The sequence below is a fragment of the Hemicordylus capensis genome, chromosome 6 (assembly GCF_027244095.1).
Source record: "Hemicordylus capensis ecotype Gifberg chromosome 6, rHemCap1.1.pri, whole genome shotgun sequence".
Taxonomy (NCBI): Eukaryota; Metazoa; Chordata; class Lepidosauria; order Squamata; family Cordylidae; genus Hemicordylus; species Hemicordylus capensis.
The window spans coordinates 92,780,417-92,797,978 of NC_069662.1; the positions used below are offsets into that span (position 1 = coordinate 92,780,417).

Sequence of the window (17,562 nt, forward strand, 5' to 3'; positions counted from 1 at the left end):
TTTTCACTAATTGCGAGAAAGGGCTCTGTGATTGCTATATCATTTTTCTATCCCTTGCTTTCTTTTTGAACTATTTGCTTTCTGGACAAACTATATTCCTTTCATCTTCCTGCTATCCCCTGCTAATTGAGCAAAGAGGCACCTTTTAAAAGTGGTGATTCTCTTTACTGAGCAGGGGGAGAGCGACTGGCCTTATCCATCCCCAGCACAGCACCCCTCCAGTGGCTGTTGCTGGTGTTTCTCTTATGTTCCTCTTTTAGATTGTGAGCCCTTTGGGGACAGGGAGCCATTTTATTTATTTGTTCGTTTCGATTGTTTATATCTAGATAAACCGCTTTGGGAGCTTCTGTTGAAAAGCAGTATGTAAAGATTTGTCGTATTCTTATCTTTTTTTCTTTATTTTATAAAGTTGCTGTTTCTTACTGGCCTTGCTCTTGTACCTTTACTTAGTATTATATGCAGTGATTAAGCACTAAGGACCAACGCCAGTAAAAAGGTTTGCAACTCTAACCTTGTATTCTAAATCATTTTTGATTATTCACATTGGTTATACCAAGTCTTCAGAGGGTTTTTTTAAAATACAACAGCACACAAAACTAGATTCAGATTTTTATTAATTATTTCTTTATTTCATTTATATCCTACTTTTCTTCCATGGAACTCAAGGTGACATATCTGGGGTTCCCAGACAGTTTTCCATCCAGGTATTGACGAGGTCCAGACTTGCTTAGCATCAGCAAAGTTGCTGCATCACATGCCTTCATATGTGTTGGAATGGCACACTAGCATTCAGTATAATAACATCTTATTACTTCCTGTCAAGAGAAGTAATAAGATGTCAAGAGACAGGAAGTAATCACTTTGAACTGTTCTTCTTGACGAATTCTGTAGAAATTGTTTCCCTCCATTATACCCATATCCTTTTAGAAATGCTTTATTGCCCACATGTGTCTGTTTTCGGTTTGATTCCCCCCCCCCATCTTAAACTTGATTGTGCAACTTTTTTTCATTCTCTTTATTGAGTTTGTTCTCGCACATTCCAATAATTATGTCAAGGATTTTTTTCCACTGTCAGTACATTTTCCATTTCATCAAGTTTTTTATTTTATTTTACCATTTGTATTACACAGTTTGGCCAGTTTTAATGCTGTATCAAATTTTATTTGATACTGAAATTGAATTCCAATGCTTGATTTTCATATCAAGTTAGCTTGAGCTGTAACTCCATTCAGCAGCCATATATAAGGCAACTGCCATTAACTGTCACACAATTGTCTAGTTAGAATGGAGCCCATGTTAGGGATGTGCACATGCAGGTTCGGCACCTTCTCTTGGAAGCACCAATCTGGCTCAGGCACCGGCATTCAAATCAGCTCGATGGGGTAGGGAGTGTTTCCCTTACAAAGCAGGTAAGGAGCTCCTTACCTGCTTGCCCCGCACCACTGCTTTTCCGCCACCGGTGCCCACTTTGCAAATGCCTGCACAGGGCTGCAGTGCTGCTCCCTGCAGCCTCCTCATGGCATCGGCATGTACATGGCCATTGGTGGAAAAGCGGCAGGGTGGGGCAAGCAGGTAAGGAGCTCCCTAGCAGCTTTTAAAGGGAACCGTTCCCTGCCCCACCGAAGGGTGCACTAATATTAGCTTGTGCACATCCCTAGCCCATGTATCCAATATCAGAGTTATGAACATTTTTCTTAACCCCTACTCCATTTAAAGGTCTCCTTCCAATATGGTGGATCTAGTGGTATCCTTGAGAACAGATCTCTGTTAAAAGCTGGATATGAGTTAAATGCCTAAGGTTCACCACTGGAAGAACACTCAAGCATGAGCAAGCTATAGTCTTCTGTATTGCTTGTTATCTTCTGCCTTAAGTAGAAACAGGTGGAAATGAGTCAGCTGTACTAAGAATGCAGTAGAGCTTTACATACGTACAGATCCTGTCCTAGCTGTGTCATAGCTGAGTTTTATATTATGGTCATGGTGGCACACATAGTGGGACACATTTACTAAGGTAACACAACATTCAGCAGATGTTTCTTCCAGACAATCCAGCTAGCCACAACGATCCTTGGATATTTCCCCCTCTGACGTTTCGAGGCATCACACATACTATAGTGTCATCTAATACATGTGGACAGTGACTGAAAATAAAAACTCTGGTACCTGATCAAAATGCACCTTATGAAGATCTTTGTCTGCCATTTGCCAGAAGCATGTCTTAAACTAAGGTACCGTACAGTCAATAGCATAGAAGTCTTCTAGTCAAATGCTGAATTCCTCTAACTGCACTGCATAGTGTATATTGTAGAATTAGAAGTAGATATCTTCTGCTTCAGTCTGTCCAATGTTAACTTTCTTTTAATGCATTTCCATTGGTGTTGATGTCCTATTTTGCATGGTGTCCTCCCTTTCAGAAAACTAAGAATTTCCTCAGAAACTAGCATTACCACATCAACGTGCTCGCCCACTTGCTTGGAGGCATTTTAAAGAAAAACATGCACTTTCCACACAATCTATTCAGGTTAGTATACAAATCTAGCCTTTTAGGTCTAGATCCACATCTAAGCTACATAGCATTGTTGATGTCCAAAGTCTAAGCTAGAACACAATTTGGGTTTAGAGTTCTTCTAAATCTTCTTTGACCTTAGCTTGGCAGCATAGCTGTTTCAATTTGCCCTGATCTAACTAGGGGCCATCCATCCACAGAATTGGGTCTCTAAATGCATATCCCTAGTTGGGTGGAGAATCACATACACAATTTCATATACTAATTCACCAGCCAGAGTTGTATGTGCATAGTGCCAATCAGCTGACTTTAACTCCCCATCACCACCGCTGCTCTTTCCTACCTGCTGCTTGGTGAGATTAATTTATTGTAATGTGTAGATCAAACTCCACATTACAATAATTTAAGAGATGGGCTTAAAAGTGTAAGTAAACAATGGGCAGTGTGCAGATTGATGCTGCTCTTGCATTAGAATGTTCCATACACACAATTATTTTCCCCCATCCCCCCTTCTTTCTGCTGCCTCTGATATATAAGTTCCTGAGGATCCCCCAGCATTGAGCAATATATGTCTGAGGAGCATCAGGGGCAGCAGAGAGAAGGGGGCAATTGGGAGTCATCATTGTGCGCATGGAACATTTTTACACGAGAGCAGCATGAGTTTGGATGCTGCCGATTGTCTCCTATTTTATCAAAAAGCATCCATAAGGCCTCAATCCAGATTAATTTTCTTACCAAAAATTACCTTCCAAAGTAGCTATTTGCCACAAATGGCACAAGTTGGGGCATCAGTGGGGCAATTTTCTGTGGGAAAACGGGGGGGGGAGCCCCTCTGACTGTTTTTTGGTGTGTGTTTTTGACAAACACTATTGTTTATAAGCCCATCTCTTAATGATAGATTTATCGCTGCTTCATGTCTCTTGGCCCAGACTGTCTCTAAGTGGCACTATGCACATGTACACATTTGAATGAAGGTCCATGCAAGTAGTTGTGCAAGTAGTTGTGAAGCAGCTGATCTTTTAACAGTGTGCATAGCACATTTTAAAAGGGTAAAAACCCCATTTTTGTTCTTAAGATGGTGGGTAGCATCTGAGGATCCAAAGTGTGGATCCAAAGAGAACCTGTGCACTAGTGCAGGTCCTCAAATGGAATTTACCGGGTTCTGTTGCTTTCCTCCCCCTACTGATGAGAATTGGGAACTACCATGTGAGTGTGAATTATTGGCTCATCAGTGGAACAGGTATGAGGCTAGCTACTAATTGGCTGGCTGCTTTTGTTCCCCATATTGCAGCACCTTTATTCTCCCTGCTTTTAAAGCTGGAGGTTTAAGAGATGTCATTAATGCAAGATCAGGCATATAGGAAACTGAAAGGGAGACAGAGCTGGCTGGAGCCATCTCATTGGCAATGGTGAGGAAAAGGATTCTCCACCCCTTTTGTTGGAAGATGGGAAGCAACATGAAATGTTAATGTTGTGCAGCAATTTAGGAAGAATGCATTTTTGAAAGAGGACATTAATTTGAGGATATCTGGGATGAGGAAACGAATTTGGGTAGGGACGGAAGACTGAAGGCAAAAAAAGTTCAGCATTGATCTTACAAACCATGTACGTGTGAAAAGCAACTTAGCATTCAGTCATGGGAAATAATAATGTAGAGAAGCCTTTGGTACCCTTGAATGTTAATAGAATTGGTGGCCAATCCATACATTGTTAGGTGAGTGTGGAAGCCATTTTCACTGGATTGGATTTCACTATGCTCTGGTAATTCTTTGGAGAAGAAGCATTACAAGAGCTGTGAGCTAACACCAACCATCTTCTTTGACAAAGCCTGAGAGATTCCCATCACCACCTAAGACTGAGCTCTAGCTCCTACCCAGCTTAGCTCACTTTGCAGCACCTTCTCCAACCACCACCATAGCAGTTGGTGCTGCTGAAGGAGAAGGAGAATCACAGGAGCTGAGAGGGTAAAGCTCTAGAGACCCTGCCATTACCACATCTGCGACAGAGCTCCCCATCGAGCTCTGTGTTTTTAAAGATGTTTTTAAACATTGGGAGCCCCTTGGTAATAACGTGGCAGGGGGAAATAATAATTATAATTATAATAATTATAATTATAAGAGAAGCCTTTGGTACCCTTATTATTAATTATAATAAGGGTATTATAATAAGGGTATTATAATATTATTATGATATAATAATATAATTATAATAAGGGTAATAAATTATTAATTATAATTAATAAATTATTATTATTATTATTATTATTATTATTAATTCAATTTATATACCGCCCTTCCAAAAATGGCTCAGGGCAGTTTACACAGAGAAATAATATATAAATAAGATGGATCCCTGTCCCCAAAGGGCTCACAATCTAAAATGCTATAAACTGTTCAAAGCTCATGGGACAAAGTGTGATATAACTAAAATCAGATATCTGGAGAAGAAAAGTACATGGGTGGCAGCGAATGACATTGTTTCTTTTCTCATTAGCATTTTCTACTCTCTAACCACCATACCACCTTAAGTGGCGCAGCGGGGAAATGCTTGACTAACAAGCAGAAGGTTGCCAGTTCGAATCCCCGCTGGTATGTTTCCCAGATTATGGGAAACACCAGATTATGGGAAACACCAAATTGGGCACCAGCGATATAAGAAGATAGCAATAGCAATCTTCTCATACTATGCGGGAGGAAGCAATGGTAAACCCTTCCTGTATTCTACCAAAGAAAACCACAGGGCTCTGTGGGGGCCTGGATTCGAAATTGACTCGACAGCACACTTTACTTACTTAGCTCCACCAAGGAAAGGAGCAATATTGATGTATGGGTTACCCCCAAGAATGCTATTCCTTCCTGCAATGTAATGATGTGTGATTTGAAAGCCCTGTTAGCATATGAATTGGTCTCAAATAACCTTAAATCCAAGTATTCTGACTTAACTAACAGCTTTTCCCACCTTAAAAAAAGAGAATGAAAATAATAGTACTTATCCACTTCTTAGTGCTCAGAAATGTGATGTGAAACACAGGAAAATGACATACTGGACAGACCTGGTAATAAACAATGTTATACTATATTCACATCTCAGATATCCTTCAATTACCTTCATAGCATCATGCTTTACATTGTGCAGCCAATGCCAAATCTATGAAGAAAAAGGGCAGGAGTTAAGCAAAAGTGTGTGCCTGTTATTTTTCCTGTATATTAGCAGCCAATATCTTTAAGTATACTGATATTAATATTTCCATTTCCCCCTTAGATTACCTGAACTCAGAAACCAGGAAAAATGAACATCCACCATTCAAAATCAGGGGTGCAGCAATTTATACAACAGACTTTTCTGCCAAAACAGAATTTCTCTCAGAATCTCTCTCTCTCTCTCTCTCTTAAAAAAAACATTCTCCTCCTCCCCCCGCCAACATTACATTTTGTACGACAAAACCACGGAATAACTCCACCTTAATTCCATCCACAGTGCTAGCTTTTTCTACTCTCCTTAATGTCTGCTTCCCAAAACCTTTGTAATACAATTTATCTAGCCTGCACTGTGTTGCTTTAATAAAGTTCTGCCGCGTGGATGTGTACTTTGACATTAACATGTTTGTGAAATGAAGGTCTTCCCTGTGCATTTTATGACCACTGATGCTTCCCGTTGTACACACTTCTGACTCACTTCACATGCAAATATTTAAGTCAGTATGCAATATGGTATGATTGCACATATGCTTCTAGCTAGGCTTTCCCAGCAGGTAGAAGGGATATCTGCATATAAACAGCTTTTGTGCTCCCATCCCTAATGAGAAGAGAATGCACTGTGTACGCAGTTTGAAGTATTATCTAACAGCTGAGATTGTGTGCACATATCCCTGATAAGAAAACCAGCGACAGTGTTTTTCAGCTGTACCACGGAGTGGGCGGGGGAGTTGGGGATGGATTTCCCCTTTCCCCACTTCCTCAGGTTTGCTCATCAGTGCTGTTGCCAAGTATCTGACTGGACTGATACATAAACAGCCTCAGCTGCTGCATGTGTGCTTAGCTGGATCAGAGTTAGATTGCATCGTGACATTAGTAACATTGTCATACTTCAATTATATTTATTTGTTTAGTATATTTGTTTAGTATACTAAGTATTTAGTATATACTAAGTATTTAGTATATACTTAGTATATACTAATTCGGGCTGAATCAGGGCTGAATCAAAGCAAATTGATCCGGCCCAAATTGAGCCACTACCCAACTGAAGTCAAATCAGGCCATATAAGTCCAATTCAACTTGTCCCTGATTCAGCCTGAATTATTCCCCCTGTGCTTACCTGGTGTACAGGAGATAGGATAGACTTTCTTTACTTTCTTTTCCTTCTGTTGTTGCGGGAGCATTGTCTTCCATGGCTTCATTTTTTAAAACAAAAGACTCAAGAAAGAGTGCCCCCCATCCACCCCCGCCCCACCGGCCAGCTTGAGTCCTGTGAATGTGGTGTCTAGGGAATCGTATTCTATTCAGAGGCAGCTGGAGCAGCCACTGAAAAGACTATGATTCTCAAGAGATCTGACCCTCCATGCTGCTGAGGCAGTGGAGGATCATCTGGGTACGTGATCAGTGCACCCAGCGCCCTCATTGGATCATCTGCCGGGAAGATAACAAAACCTTCCTCCCCACACGCCCGCAAATAGGCCTTCTCACAGATCATGAGAAAAGGGCTCAATGAATATTATCATTCCAAACTAGCGATTCCAGGTTCTGATAAATTGCTCTTAAACATATTGTTTGCTATGCACATTGCTTCTTATGCATAGCACACTGTTACTCAAAGTATGAAGAGCTTTCAATGTCCACTTCCAATAAAAAAGAAAGTAAATTCTCTATTTCAAGTACTGGTTAAGAATCAGGAAATAAACTAATTGAAAGAAGCAAAAACAAAAAAGAAAAAAGTCAGCCCCAAGGGTCCACCATTTTTACTACTGGTGCCAACCAGTAGTTTTGCAATGAGCTCTGACTCCTCCACATGACAAGCAACTTTGTAAACATGAACTTAATTTGCAATGAGTGGTTTTGATCAATAGATCCAATCAACTCAAACATTTCTTGTAGAGGCACCCTTGGAACGAATGGGATATGAACAGGAACATAGCCCCTGCTAACTTGGCAAAGAGTCACCTTTTACCAAGGTGATTCTCTTTATTTAGCAGGGGCAGAGGAAATGGCCCTATCCACCCCCAGTGACTGTTGCTGGTGTCTATCTTACATTTCATTTAGATTGTGAGCACTTTGGGATCCATTTTATTTATTTATTTATTATATCTCTGTGCAAACCACCCTGAGCCATTTTTGGAAGGGCGGTATAGAAATTGAAATAATAATAATAATAATAATAATAATAATAATAATAATAATAATAATAATAATACTTGGGCATTCTCCAGGCTGAAAACATCGCACACACTGAAGTTAAAAGAAAAATTGGAAGTGAATACATCAGGAGAGTTAGAAAAATCCTCAAGTCCAAACTCAATGGCGGGAACACCATACAAGCCATAAACAACTGGGCTATACCTGTTATCAGATACACTGCAGGAATAATAGACTGGACCCAGGCAGAGCTAGAGACGCTAGATCGTAAGACCAGGAAAATCATGACCATCAATCATGCTCTGCACCCCCGCAGTGATGTAGATAGGCTATACCTCCCTTGCAGCTCAGGTGGAAGAGGAATGCTGCAAGTCCATCAAACAGTAGAGGAGGAGAAAAGAGGCCTTGAAGAATATATCAAGGACAGTGAAGAAGATGCACTTCAAATGGTCAATAATGTGAAACTATTCAACACCAATGAAAGAAAGCAGGCCTACAAGAAAGAACAAGTCAAGAACCGAGCAGAAAAATGGAGAAATAAGCCACTGCATGGTCAATATTTGCACAGTATAAGTGGAAAATCAGACATCACCAAGACCTGGCAATGGCTTAAGAATGGCAACTTGAAGAAAGAAACAGAGGGTTTAATACTGGCTGCACAAGAACAGGCACTAAGAACAAATGCAATAAGAGCAGAAGTAGAAAAGTCAACAACAAACAGCAAGTGCCGCCTTTGTAAAGAAGCAGATGAAACAGTGGACCACCTAATCAGCTGTTGTAAAAAGATCGCACAGACTGACTACAAACAAAGGCATGACAAGGTAGCAGGGATGATACACTGGAACATCTGCAAAAAATACAAGCTACCTGTAGGCAAAAGTTGGTGGGACCATAAAATTGAAAAAGTTGAAGAAAATGAAGATGTAAAAATATTATGGGACTTCCGACTACAAACAGACAAACATCTGCCACACAATACACCAGATATCACTGTAGTCGAGAAGAAAGAAAAACAAGTCAAAATAATCGACATAGCAATACCAGGGGATAGCAGAACAGAAGAAAAAGAAATGGAAAAAATCACCAAATACAAAGATCTACAAATTGAAATTGAAAGGCTGTGGCAGAAAAAGACCAAAATAATCCCAGTGGTAATTGGCGCCCTGGGTGCAGTTCCAAAAGACCTTGAAGAGCACCTCTACACCATAGGGGCCACAGAAATCACCATCAGCCAATTACAAAAAGCAGCTTTACTGGGAACAGCCTATATTCTGCGATGATATCTATAACAATTGACAAAATTCTGGCATCCCAGGTCCTTGGGAAGGACTCTATGTCTGGATAAAACAAACCAGTCAATAATACCTGTCTGACTGTGTAAAATAATAATAGTAATAATAGCTCTGAATTCTTGCAAGTCCTGTTCATTTAACTGGAACTACCTAAAGCCTACAGAGCCAGGCGGTATATTTAACAAACAAACAAACAAATAATATTTTTGAAAAATGTACTGGCAATGTTTCTTGTGGATTGTGTCCAATGGCAGAATAACTAATTAGTAGACTATTTTCAATGCTCTTCCATTTCAGTTTTTCCTTCTTTTGCTGTTTCCACTAAAAGGAGTGATTGGACTTGCTCAGTTTTGAACAAACACCATTGTTGTTCTTGCTATTCATAGATTAATTCTCCCCGCAAGCACTGAATGCAATGCAGAATTTCCAGTTCCCTTAATGAGTGAATATTTCTGCTTCTTTTTCCTTGCTTGAGACATCTTTGCTCATTATCATTATGTGCATCCCTTGACCCACCCACTACTTCCCAGAGCCAATGGAAGCAAAAGGGGAAAATGAGAAACAACAGTCTTCTGTTCTGTTTCATTAATAACAAAATAAAAATTCCTGAAATGTATTTTTCCCCCAAGTAACCTACTTGGGAAAATATTCCTCCTGAAATAATTCTATAGTTGTATAATCTTTAAAGTGCATGTTATCTTATAGCTGAAGCACAGTATCCAGTAATTCCTGTTAGTGTTCAAATTATGGAGGGTTGGGGGCCCATATGCCTTACCTCCTGTAACAGCTCCCTTACCTCTGTTTCAGAAAGTTACAGGTAGGCCATGATGTGGCTGAAATTGAGGGGTGTCGGGAGGTGTGCCCCTTATTTTTTCCTCCATGAGCTGAGCACTGACTGTTAACATTTGCATCTACAATTGCATGCAAAGTAGAGATGTGCCTGAACCGTGGTTCAAAGCGTAGTTCAAGCACTCGTGGAAACTGTTTCAGGAACTTTAAGGAAAAGGAGAGCAAGTCCTTATCTGCTCTCTGCTGCCCCCTTCTGCTTCCTGCTGGGGTGGCATGTGTCCCAATAACCCCCGGTGCAGCGCCAGCACACACACAATGTCCATGCATACATGGGTGCCATTTGTATGATCAGCATGGTATTGACACACAACTGCATTGGTGTGGTTGAAATCCACAATGACTCCCTCTCTCCTAGCATTTTGGAATCGTGTGTTTGGTCTGTGAGTGGGCCCCAGCTCTCTTTTTAGCATAGCTGTGTTTTTGTTTTAGTAACTTGTTTTTTATTGAAGTTTTATTATTGTTTTTATCATGTTCTTAACCACCCTGGGGTCTTCAAAATAAAAGTGGTATACTACTACTACTACTACTACTAATACTAATAATAATAAAAAATAATTATTAATACATAATACATAATCTGCATCACTGCTCCTCCTCCTCCTGCTTGTCCCAGTTCTCATCTACCAAAGGAGAAGGAATGGACCTAGGGGTGGCTCCACTTCCTCCTATCATCCACAGTTGGGAGGGGATGAGCTGCCACCTCTGATGACACCATCGTTGCCTCTTCCCCATTTTCTGATTACCTGGTGGGGTCCAATTATGCCATAGGGGTCTTCATGTCTTACATATTGTAGAGCTTAGCACACCACGGGCTTCCCATTGTCCACCTTTGCACCAAGGCTCCTGTGGCCTCCTCCTCCTCTTCCCCGTCCCCATTAGTAAAAACCCTGTACATCAGAGCAGCTTTCCTTTCCTTCCAGCTGGCCTTCTTTGAGCTGGTTTGTATGAGTTGTTCCTTTCCCATCGATGTTTTGCCAGGTGGCCTGACCTTTGGAGCACTGAACTGCGTGGGGGGGAAGGACAAAGCCATGTTCACCCTTCTTCTACACACCAGAGTGATTTACAGTGGTTTATTTAACCCAGTAAATGTTTCACAATAATGGATCTCAGTAAGGAAGCTGCCAGAGCTTCTAAATAGCATATTCAGAGATTCCAGCAAGAGGCAAACAGCACCACTGCACTTCTCAAAAGATGCATCAAACCAACCCAATGTACTTAAAAATGTTGACTCTCCAATCTACCGACTGTGGTATTAATTATGTTAATTATTTTATGAACAAAAATACAGATGACACCACTTCACCCCCGCTGTGGACTTGGGGGATGCACAGTCAGCCGAGCCAATGGCTGTTCAGTACCTTCCCCATTTCAGTTCTATTTGTTTTATTTTGCATCCCACTCCAAGTCAGAGGTGGCATGATATTTTTTTTAACTCTCCCAACAATCTTGGCTTGGAAAAGTGAACTTTATGGTTGATATGGGCAGGAATGTGGATTAGGTAGATCTAATTCAAGCCCAATACTTGATCCATGATATCACCCTGGATTTCTGTTTGCTACAGTAGCTATAAACGTTTCCTCCAAATAAAACTCTTCTTCTGCGTGGTCAGGAGTTATAAGCTATTACTCTGCTTACCATGATGGCAGAAGGTCTCAGCAATCATGACCTGAGTATCAGGGAAGGTCCGAATCTTTGCTCTTCATCCACTCCTGGTTTTGCTTCAGCAGCCTAAAAGCACTGGGCAGCATCCTGACTAAGTTAGTCATGCTACGTCCATTGAAGTAAATGAGGCAGGATTAATTTCAATCCCATTAATTTCATTACAAACGTAGTCTGAATCCTGCTCACTGTTTTAGTTTACTGAATAATATCTATGGTCTGGCTCCAATGTAAATGTACATTGCTCTTGTAGTAGTGCATGAATGAAGAAAAGCAATCAAGCTTAAATTCTGCCTGAATGTTAGTTTAAATCTCTACCTGTGCTAGCAACCACACCAGAGAGACACATATGTTGAGAATAACTGGAACTGGATACATCCAGTATTTAAATTCACGTCTGATTTGGTTGAAATTGGACATTCGGAGATAATCTGAAAGAAATAGCTACATTGTTTTCCCTTTTCCCAATGTAAACCCTGTTGGAAGTTAAAGGACTTTGCGCTGTCTCTTGTCTCAGACAGTGGGGGACAGACTAGTGAGTCAGAGGGCTAGAGGGTCAAGACATTGGTCATCCCTTCTCTACTGCTCTGACACTATCCCTTTGGATATGTAGATTGCTAATCTCAGGGACTAACTTCCTTCCAGCCACTTCCTCCTTTCTCTCTCTCTCTTCCCTACCTGCCCTTCTACCTTGCAAAATGGCTAGCTCCTCTCCCTGCACCATGTGTGCAGAGAAGATGCAGAATCCATCTGCATCCAGCTAGATAGATAGATTAGAGATCCTAACTCCTCACTTTCCTATCTAGAATGGGGTTCCTTAAGAAATGCCTTATATATTGATTTGAAACTATGAATGGGCTCCAAGTTACTTTACTCTCAGCGTACACGCATGCCTAACTAAATTTCCGCTGTGTTGTGCCTCTGTGCACTCTGCTATAATGAGAAAGGGATTCTCTTACCACAGAGAATTTCCAACAAACCCTTTATGCACATTTGGATTACTGTGTGGCTGTGGGGTGAATAGAAAAGAAATCCACAAAGCTGAGCTATTGATCGATCTCCCTTTGTTTTTGTATTCTTCCCCTCTAGCCATCAAGCCTCCAATACACCATCTCAAGAAACCCAGTAATCTCTCAAGCACCACCTTCCCACCCTTCCACAAGAAAAATGAGGACTACCTGGTGAGATATAAACTTCTTGACCAGAGAGGCAGAATGAATAAGATTCAACATATATCTCAACACTGGAATAGGAAATAGAAGAGAGACAAAGATTTCCCTTTCTTTCTCATCTTTGGTATTGATGGAGAATATGTTGGGACAAGAACAAAACCACTTTGAAAACTGCACAAATTATTGAATAATCTAACAAAAAAGTATGTGATGTAACAAATTCAATGGAAGCATTGGCTAATCTTATTCATCCAAAAGGGTAGTTCTCACAGTCAATATGCTGTAAGTTTCCCAGGAATCCAGGGATTCCCATGGTGCACACATACCTAATTTGTGATTGCATGAACCAAGAAAATCTAAGCAATCTCTGGTTGGCAATCTGACATGAGATCAACAAGCTGACTTCAGATGTAAGGTTTCCTATCTCTGCTTCATGTCAAGCAAAGACGGCTGAGATTTTCTGGGTTCACATGATCTCTAAATAACAGCATGTACACCATGAGAATCCTTGGATTTCTGGGAAACAGACATTACATTGAGTCAAGGTTGACTCAGCCTTCCATCCTTCCAAGGTCGGTAAAATGAGTACCCAGAATGTTGGGGGCAATATGCTAAAATCATTGTAAACCGCTTAGAGAGCAGAGGCTAGCCCGATTTTTGGTGACTGTAAGAACCACCAGGCTCGCAGCCGAGCCCGGTGGTTCTTGAGCGGCAAACCCGCTCGAGAACCCCTGGTAAAAAGCAGGTTTGTGGAACGAGCGCTCCAGCAAACCTGCTTTTTACCATCATAAGTAGCCGCAGTGCAGCTTCGCGCCACGCCTACTCATGAGTAGACCCCCAGACGGGAGGCGAAAAGCCGCCTCCCGGCTCAGGGGTCTCCCCAGTATGCCCTGCGCATTCGTGCAGGGCATACTGGGGCTTGTGGGGGCCATGCGGCCCCAGCTCCCCCCACCCCCCACCAGCTCCGTCTCGGAGCCGCCCAGGGCTCCCCGCTCACAGGTTAAAACCGAGTCTCACTGATCATGAGACCCAGTCCAGAAAGTAACTTAGGTGTAGTAAAATGGAGCATACTATTATATAGACCAGTGGTTCCCAACCAGGGTTCTTCCAAATGTTTCTGAACTACAACACCCAGCATCCCCAGCTACAATTTATTGTGGCTGGGGATGCTGGGAGTTGTAGTTCAGCATTATCTGGGAGGAGCCCTAGTTGGGAACCACTGGTCTAGAGCAATTACATCAGAATATTTCTCCACTGGACATTAAGTTGAATGGGACCATTGAATAGAAAGAAACAATTCACAGCAGTATCTGATAGCCCTGTGCACAAACACAAATGTCAGGACTGGGTCCAACCTGATTTAATCTGACCTTGCACGTGTGGATTCAGAATCTTTTGGACCTTTCAGAGTGTTGGGATTGGGGTCAGGATCAGGTATTTTCTGCCTTTTCTAGATGGGGTTGCACTCCCCCTGAAGGATCCAGCATTGTCACTAGAGGCTCAAGTGGCCTCTATGGCTCAGAGCACCTTTTATCAGCTTTGGCTGATACGCCAACTGCAACCTTATCTGGACAAAGATAGCTTGGCCACAGTTACTCACACTCTGGTAACCTCTCGCTTAGATTACTGCAATGCATTGTACATGGGGCTGCCTTTGAAAATGGTCCGGAAACTGCTGCTGTTACAAAATAGAGCTGCAAGATTATTAACTGGGACTGGACATTTTGATCATATTATGCCAGTGCTTCGTCAGCTGCACTGGCTCCCAGTCCATTTCTGGGCCCAATTCAAAGTGCTGGTTTTAACCTGTAAAGCCCTAAATGGTTGGGACCAGGCTACCTGAGAGAGCGCCTTGCCCCATATGTCTCTACCCATACCTTAAGATCTTCTTTAGGGACCCTCCTCTGGGTGCTCCTGCCAAACGAGCTGAGGCGGGTGGCTACAAGCGATAGGGCCTTTTTGGTGGTTGCACCCTGTTTATGGAATAGCCTCCCCAGTGAGGTTCGCCTGGCTTCATCACTTTGTTCTTTTAGACGCCAGGTGAAAACCATTTTGTTCACACAAGTCTTTTAAATTCGGGTTTTCAGATTTGTTCTGATTTTTAAATAATTTTAAAATGAGTTTTAAGCTGTTTTTTAATTGTATTTTGTATTTTCTTTTTACTTTTTTTTGTCTGTTATGGTTTAATGTGTTATGTGTTTTATTGTATGTTTTAATCCTCCATTGTGAGCCACTCAGATCCTCTGTTGTGAACTGTTCAATGCAACATATGCATAAATTGCTGATTTTATTCATCAGCAATCTGAGAACAATTTGTTGTTGTTGTTGTTGTTATTTCTATTTCTATACCGCCCTTCCAAATATGGCTCAGGGCGGTTTACACAGAGAAATAACAAATAAATAAGATGGATCCCTGTCCCCAAAGGGCTCACAATCTAAAAAGAAACATAAGACAGACACCAGCAACAGTCCCTGGAGGTCCTGTGCTGGGGGTGGATAGGGCCAGTTACTCTCTCCCTGCTAAATAAAGAGACTCATCACATTAAAAGGTGCTTCTTTGCCAAGTTAGCAGGGCTTATGGGGCGGCTAACAAATAAAGTTGTTTTATTTATTTATTTATTTCCCCAAACAGCCTTTAAATTATTTTTTTTAAGTAACCAAGATACTCAACCTGGAAGAAAAGTAACCGTCCACAGGGGAAGTGATCTAACATCTCAGAATCTAAGGGGAAGTTATGTAACAGAAAATTGCAGGAGAAACCTGGAATCTGGCAATTGGAAATAAAACATGGGTTTAAAAACATGTTAAAAGTTTTTTTAAAAGAAGATATGCACAAGCAGGCAGGCAGAGGGCAGAAGATGGGTTTGTCCCCCTAGCTGTGATCAACACACACACACACACACACACACGAAAAAGAGAGAGAGAGAGAGAGCAAGCAGACTTTCACTGCCATTCCAGACTCTGGAAAGCCCAGTTTTTCCCCTGAAGGAGGTCAGAGAAGTCTGAACCTAAATGAGCTCCCCAAGTTTGGATCAGGACCTTCTCTGACCTCCTCTGAGGTGGCCAGTTTCGGGAAGTTCCCAAAGTTCCCGATCCAACGTTGCACAGTCCTAGTATCTGATCCTGTTAATTATCTGCATTCAGTTGGTTATTTTCCTTTACACTGGGGTTCTTTCTAAAATCCAGGAGCAAAACCTAGAGACAACTAAGGCTTTCACACCAGAATTAAACACAGAAAAAATGACTGGGCTGAAACGTGATTTATTGTTGTACAAAAAGCAAATATAAGCCATTCCCATATGATTATACATATCCTTTAGATTGGGGAGCAGTGTGCAGATTACAGGCCTTGTGGACGAATGCAGAAAAGCCTATAGAGTGTTGTTAAGATTTCAGGAAAAAGGCAGGGGATTGTGACAGTGACAACTCTGATGAGAAGAAGGGGTGGGGTGGGAATTACTTACCTTGTTAATTGGTTTCTCTGTCAATTTCACTAGCAGCTTGCTTCCAGGTTTTCCAAGCAAAGGGATTTTAATTTTTAAAAGATGGCAAGATACTGATATCACACAAACAGGAATTTACAAAGGAATGATAGTAACTTGAGCATCATAGTCAGTGGCTGACGTGATTCATAGTTGAAAGGGGGCCAGAAGATATCAGCACCACCACTGCTGTGGCTCCTCCATCCCAATAAGTGGTTGCACAAGCTGTGGCTTCCCAGTGGCTTCTCCCACTGTAGTGGATGAGAGAACAGTGGAGCCACTGCCTCCATCTACACAGCAGCAATGGCACCAGGGTCATCTGGCCCTGTTTCAACCACATATGTCAGCCAGCAAAACTGTGGAATAATGCACTTGCCTTGAAATAACTGTCTACCATACACCTCTACAGTTGATTAGGATGCTATATTTTGTTCTTGTAATCTTTTCATTGTTTGCTGATCCTGCTCTGTATCATCTTAGCTTCTGGAGAGAGAGAGATTACTTATATCTCTCACATTGCATCACAGAATGTAATGTAAACCACTTTGGAAACTTTTGTTGAAAAGTGGTATATAAATATTTGTAGAAGTAGTTGTAATAGTAGAAAGTCTTGGAAGATTGGGGGATATGCGATTTATCTCTTGGAATATTATGAATAAAAGGACGGATATTTTTTGACAACATATTGCTTGTAAAGTGTCATTAAATTATATGCATGAAGGGCTGTATTAAAGACAATATTATATTCTACCAAATGCACTAGTGCGCTCTCTCTCTCTCTCCCTCTCTCTCTGTGGTTTCCTCTTCCCTAGGCATATTCAGATGTTATCACATTTTAATTTAATGATGATCTATTAATTTAATGATGTATATATTGCATATATTTATATACAAATATATTGTATATATTTCTTGGCTTTGGAAAGCAGTGGATCTATATTAGAATATAGCACAATTTATTAATCTTTAAAGTTGCTATATTCTTCAGTTTCAATTAATGCTGTTCAACTTATTGATGCGGCACTGCCTTCTAGTGTTCATTTGGAAATGTTGCAAGGCAAAAATTGCACAATACTGTTTGTGGCTGTGAAAAATGCTGTTTGTTGGATGGTGATGATGATGATGAGAGCCCCAGAAGCTTTTGTTTCACAACCTATATAGTGCTAAAAAGACAAATTATACAGGCTTCCCCAAACTGCGGCCCTCCAGATGTTGCTGAACTACAGCTCCCAGCATACCCAGCCACAAAAAAT

General features: G+C 41.2%; 1 protein-coding gene and 1 long non-coding RNA gene across 5 annotated transcripts in view; one reads left to right on the forward strand and one right to left on the reverse strand.

Annotated features, from left to right (window-relative positions):
- The window catches only part of PDE1C (phosphodiesterase 1C), a 427,197-nt gene extending 413,626 nt beyond the window's left edge, over positions 1-13,571 (forward strand). For 2 of the 4 annotated variants that reach the window (XM_053265118.1, XM_053265120.1), the window contains one exon: positions 12,745-13,571. In XM_053265118.1, coding sequence (XP_053121093.1) covers positions 12,745-12,914 — 170 coding nt within the window. In that variant the 3' untranslated portion in view covers positions 12,915-13,571. Of the gene's footprint in view, positions 1-2,414; positions 2,522-5,767; positions 6,099-12,744 lie in introns of those variants that run through there. The other 2 variants (XR_008310343.1, XM_053265119.1) reach the window with 2 other exon arrangements.
- Positions 646-10,919, reverse strand: LOC128331563 (uncharacterized). Its single transcript, XR_008310347.1, has 3 exons — positions 10,740-10,919; positions 5,612-5,653; positions 646-815 (listed from the first exon to the last, which is right to left on the reverse strand). It is a non-coding gene; the product is annotated as an uncharacterized LOC128331563 (long non-coding RNA).
- Positions 13,572-17,562: the final 3,991 nt, after the last annotated feature.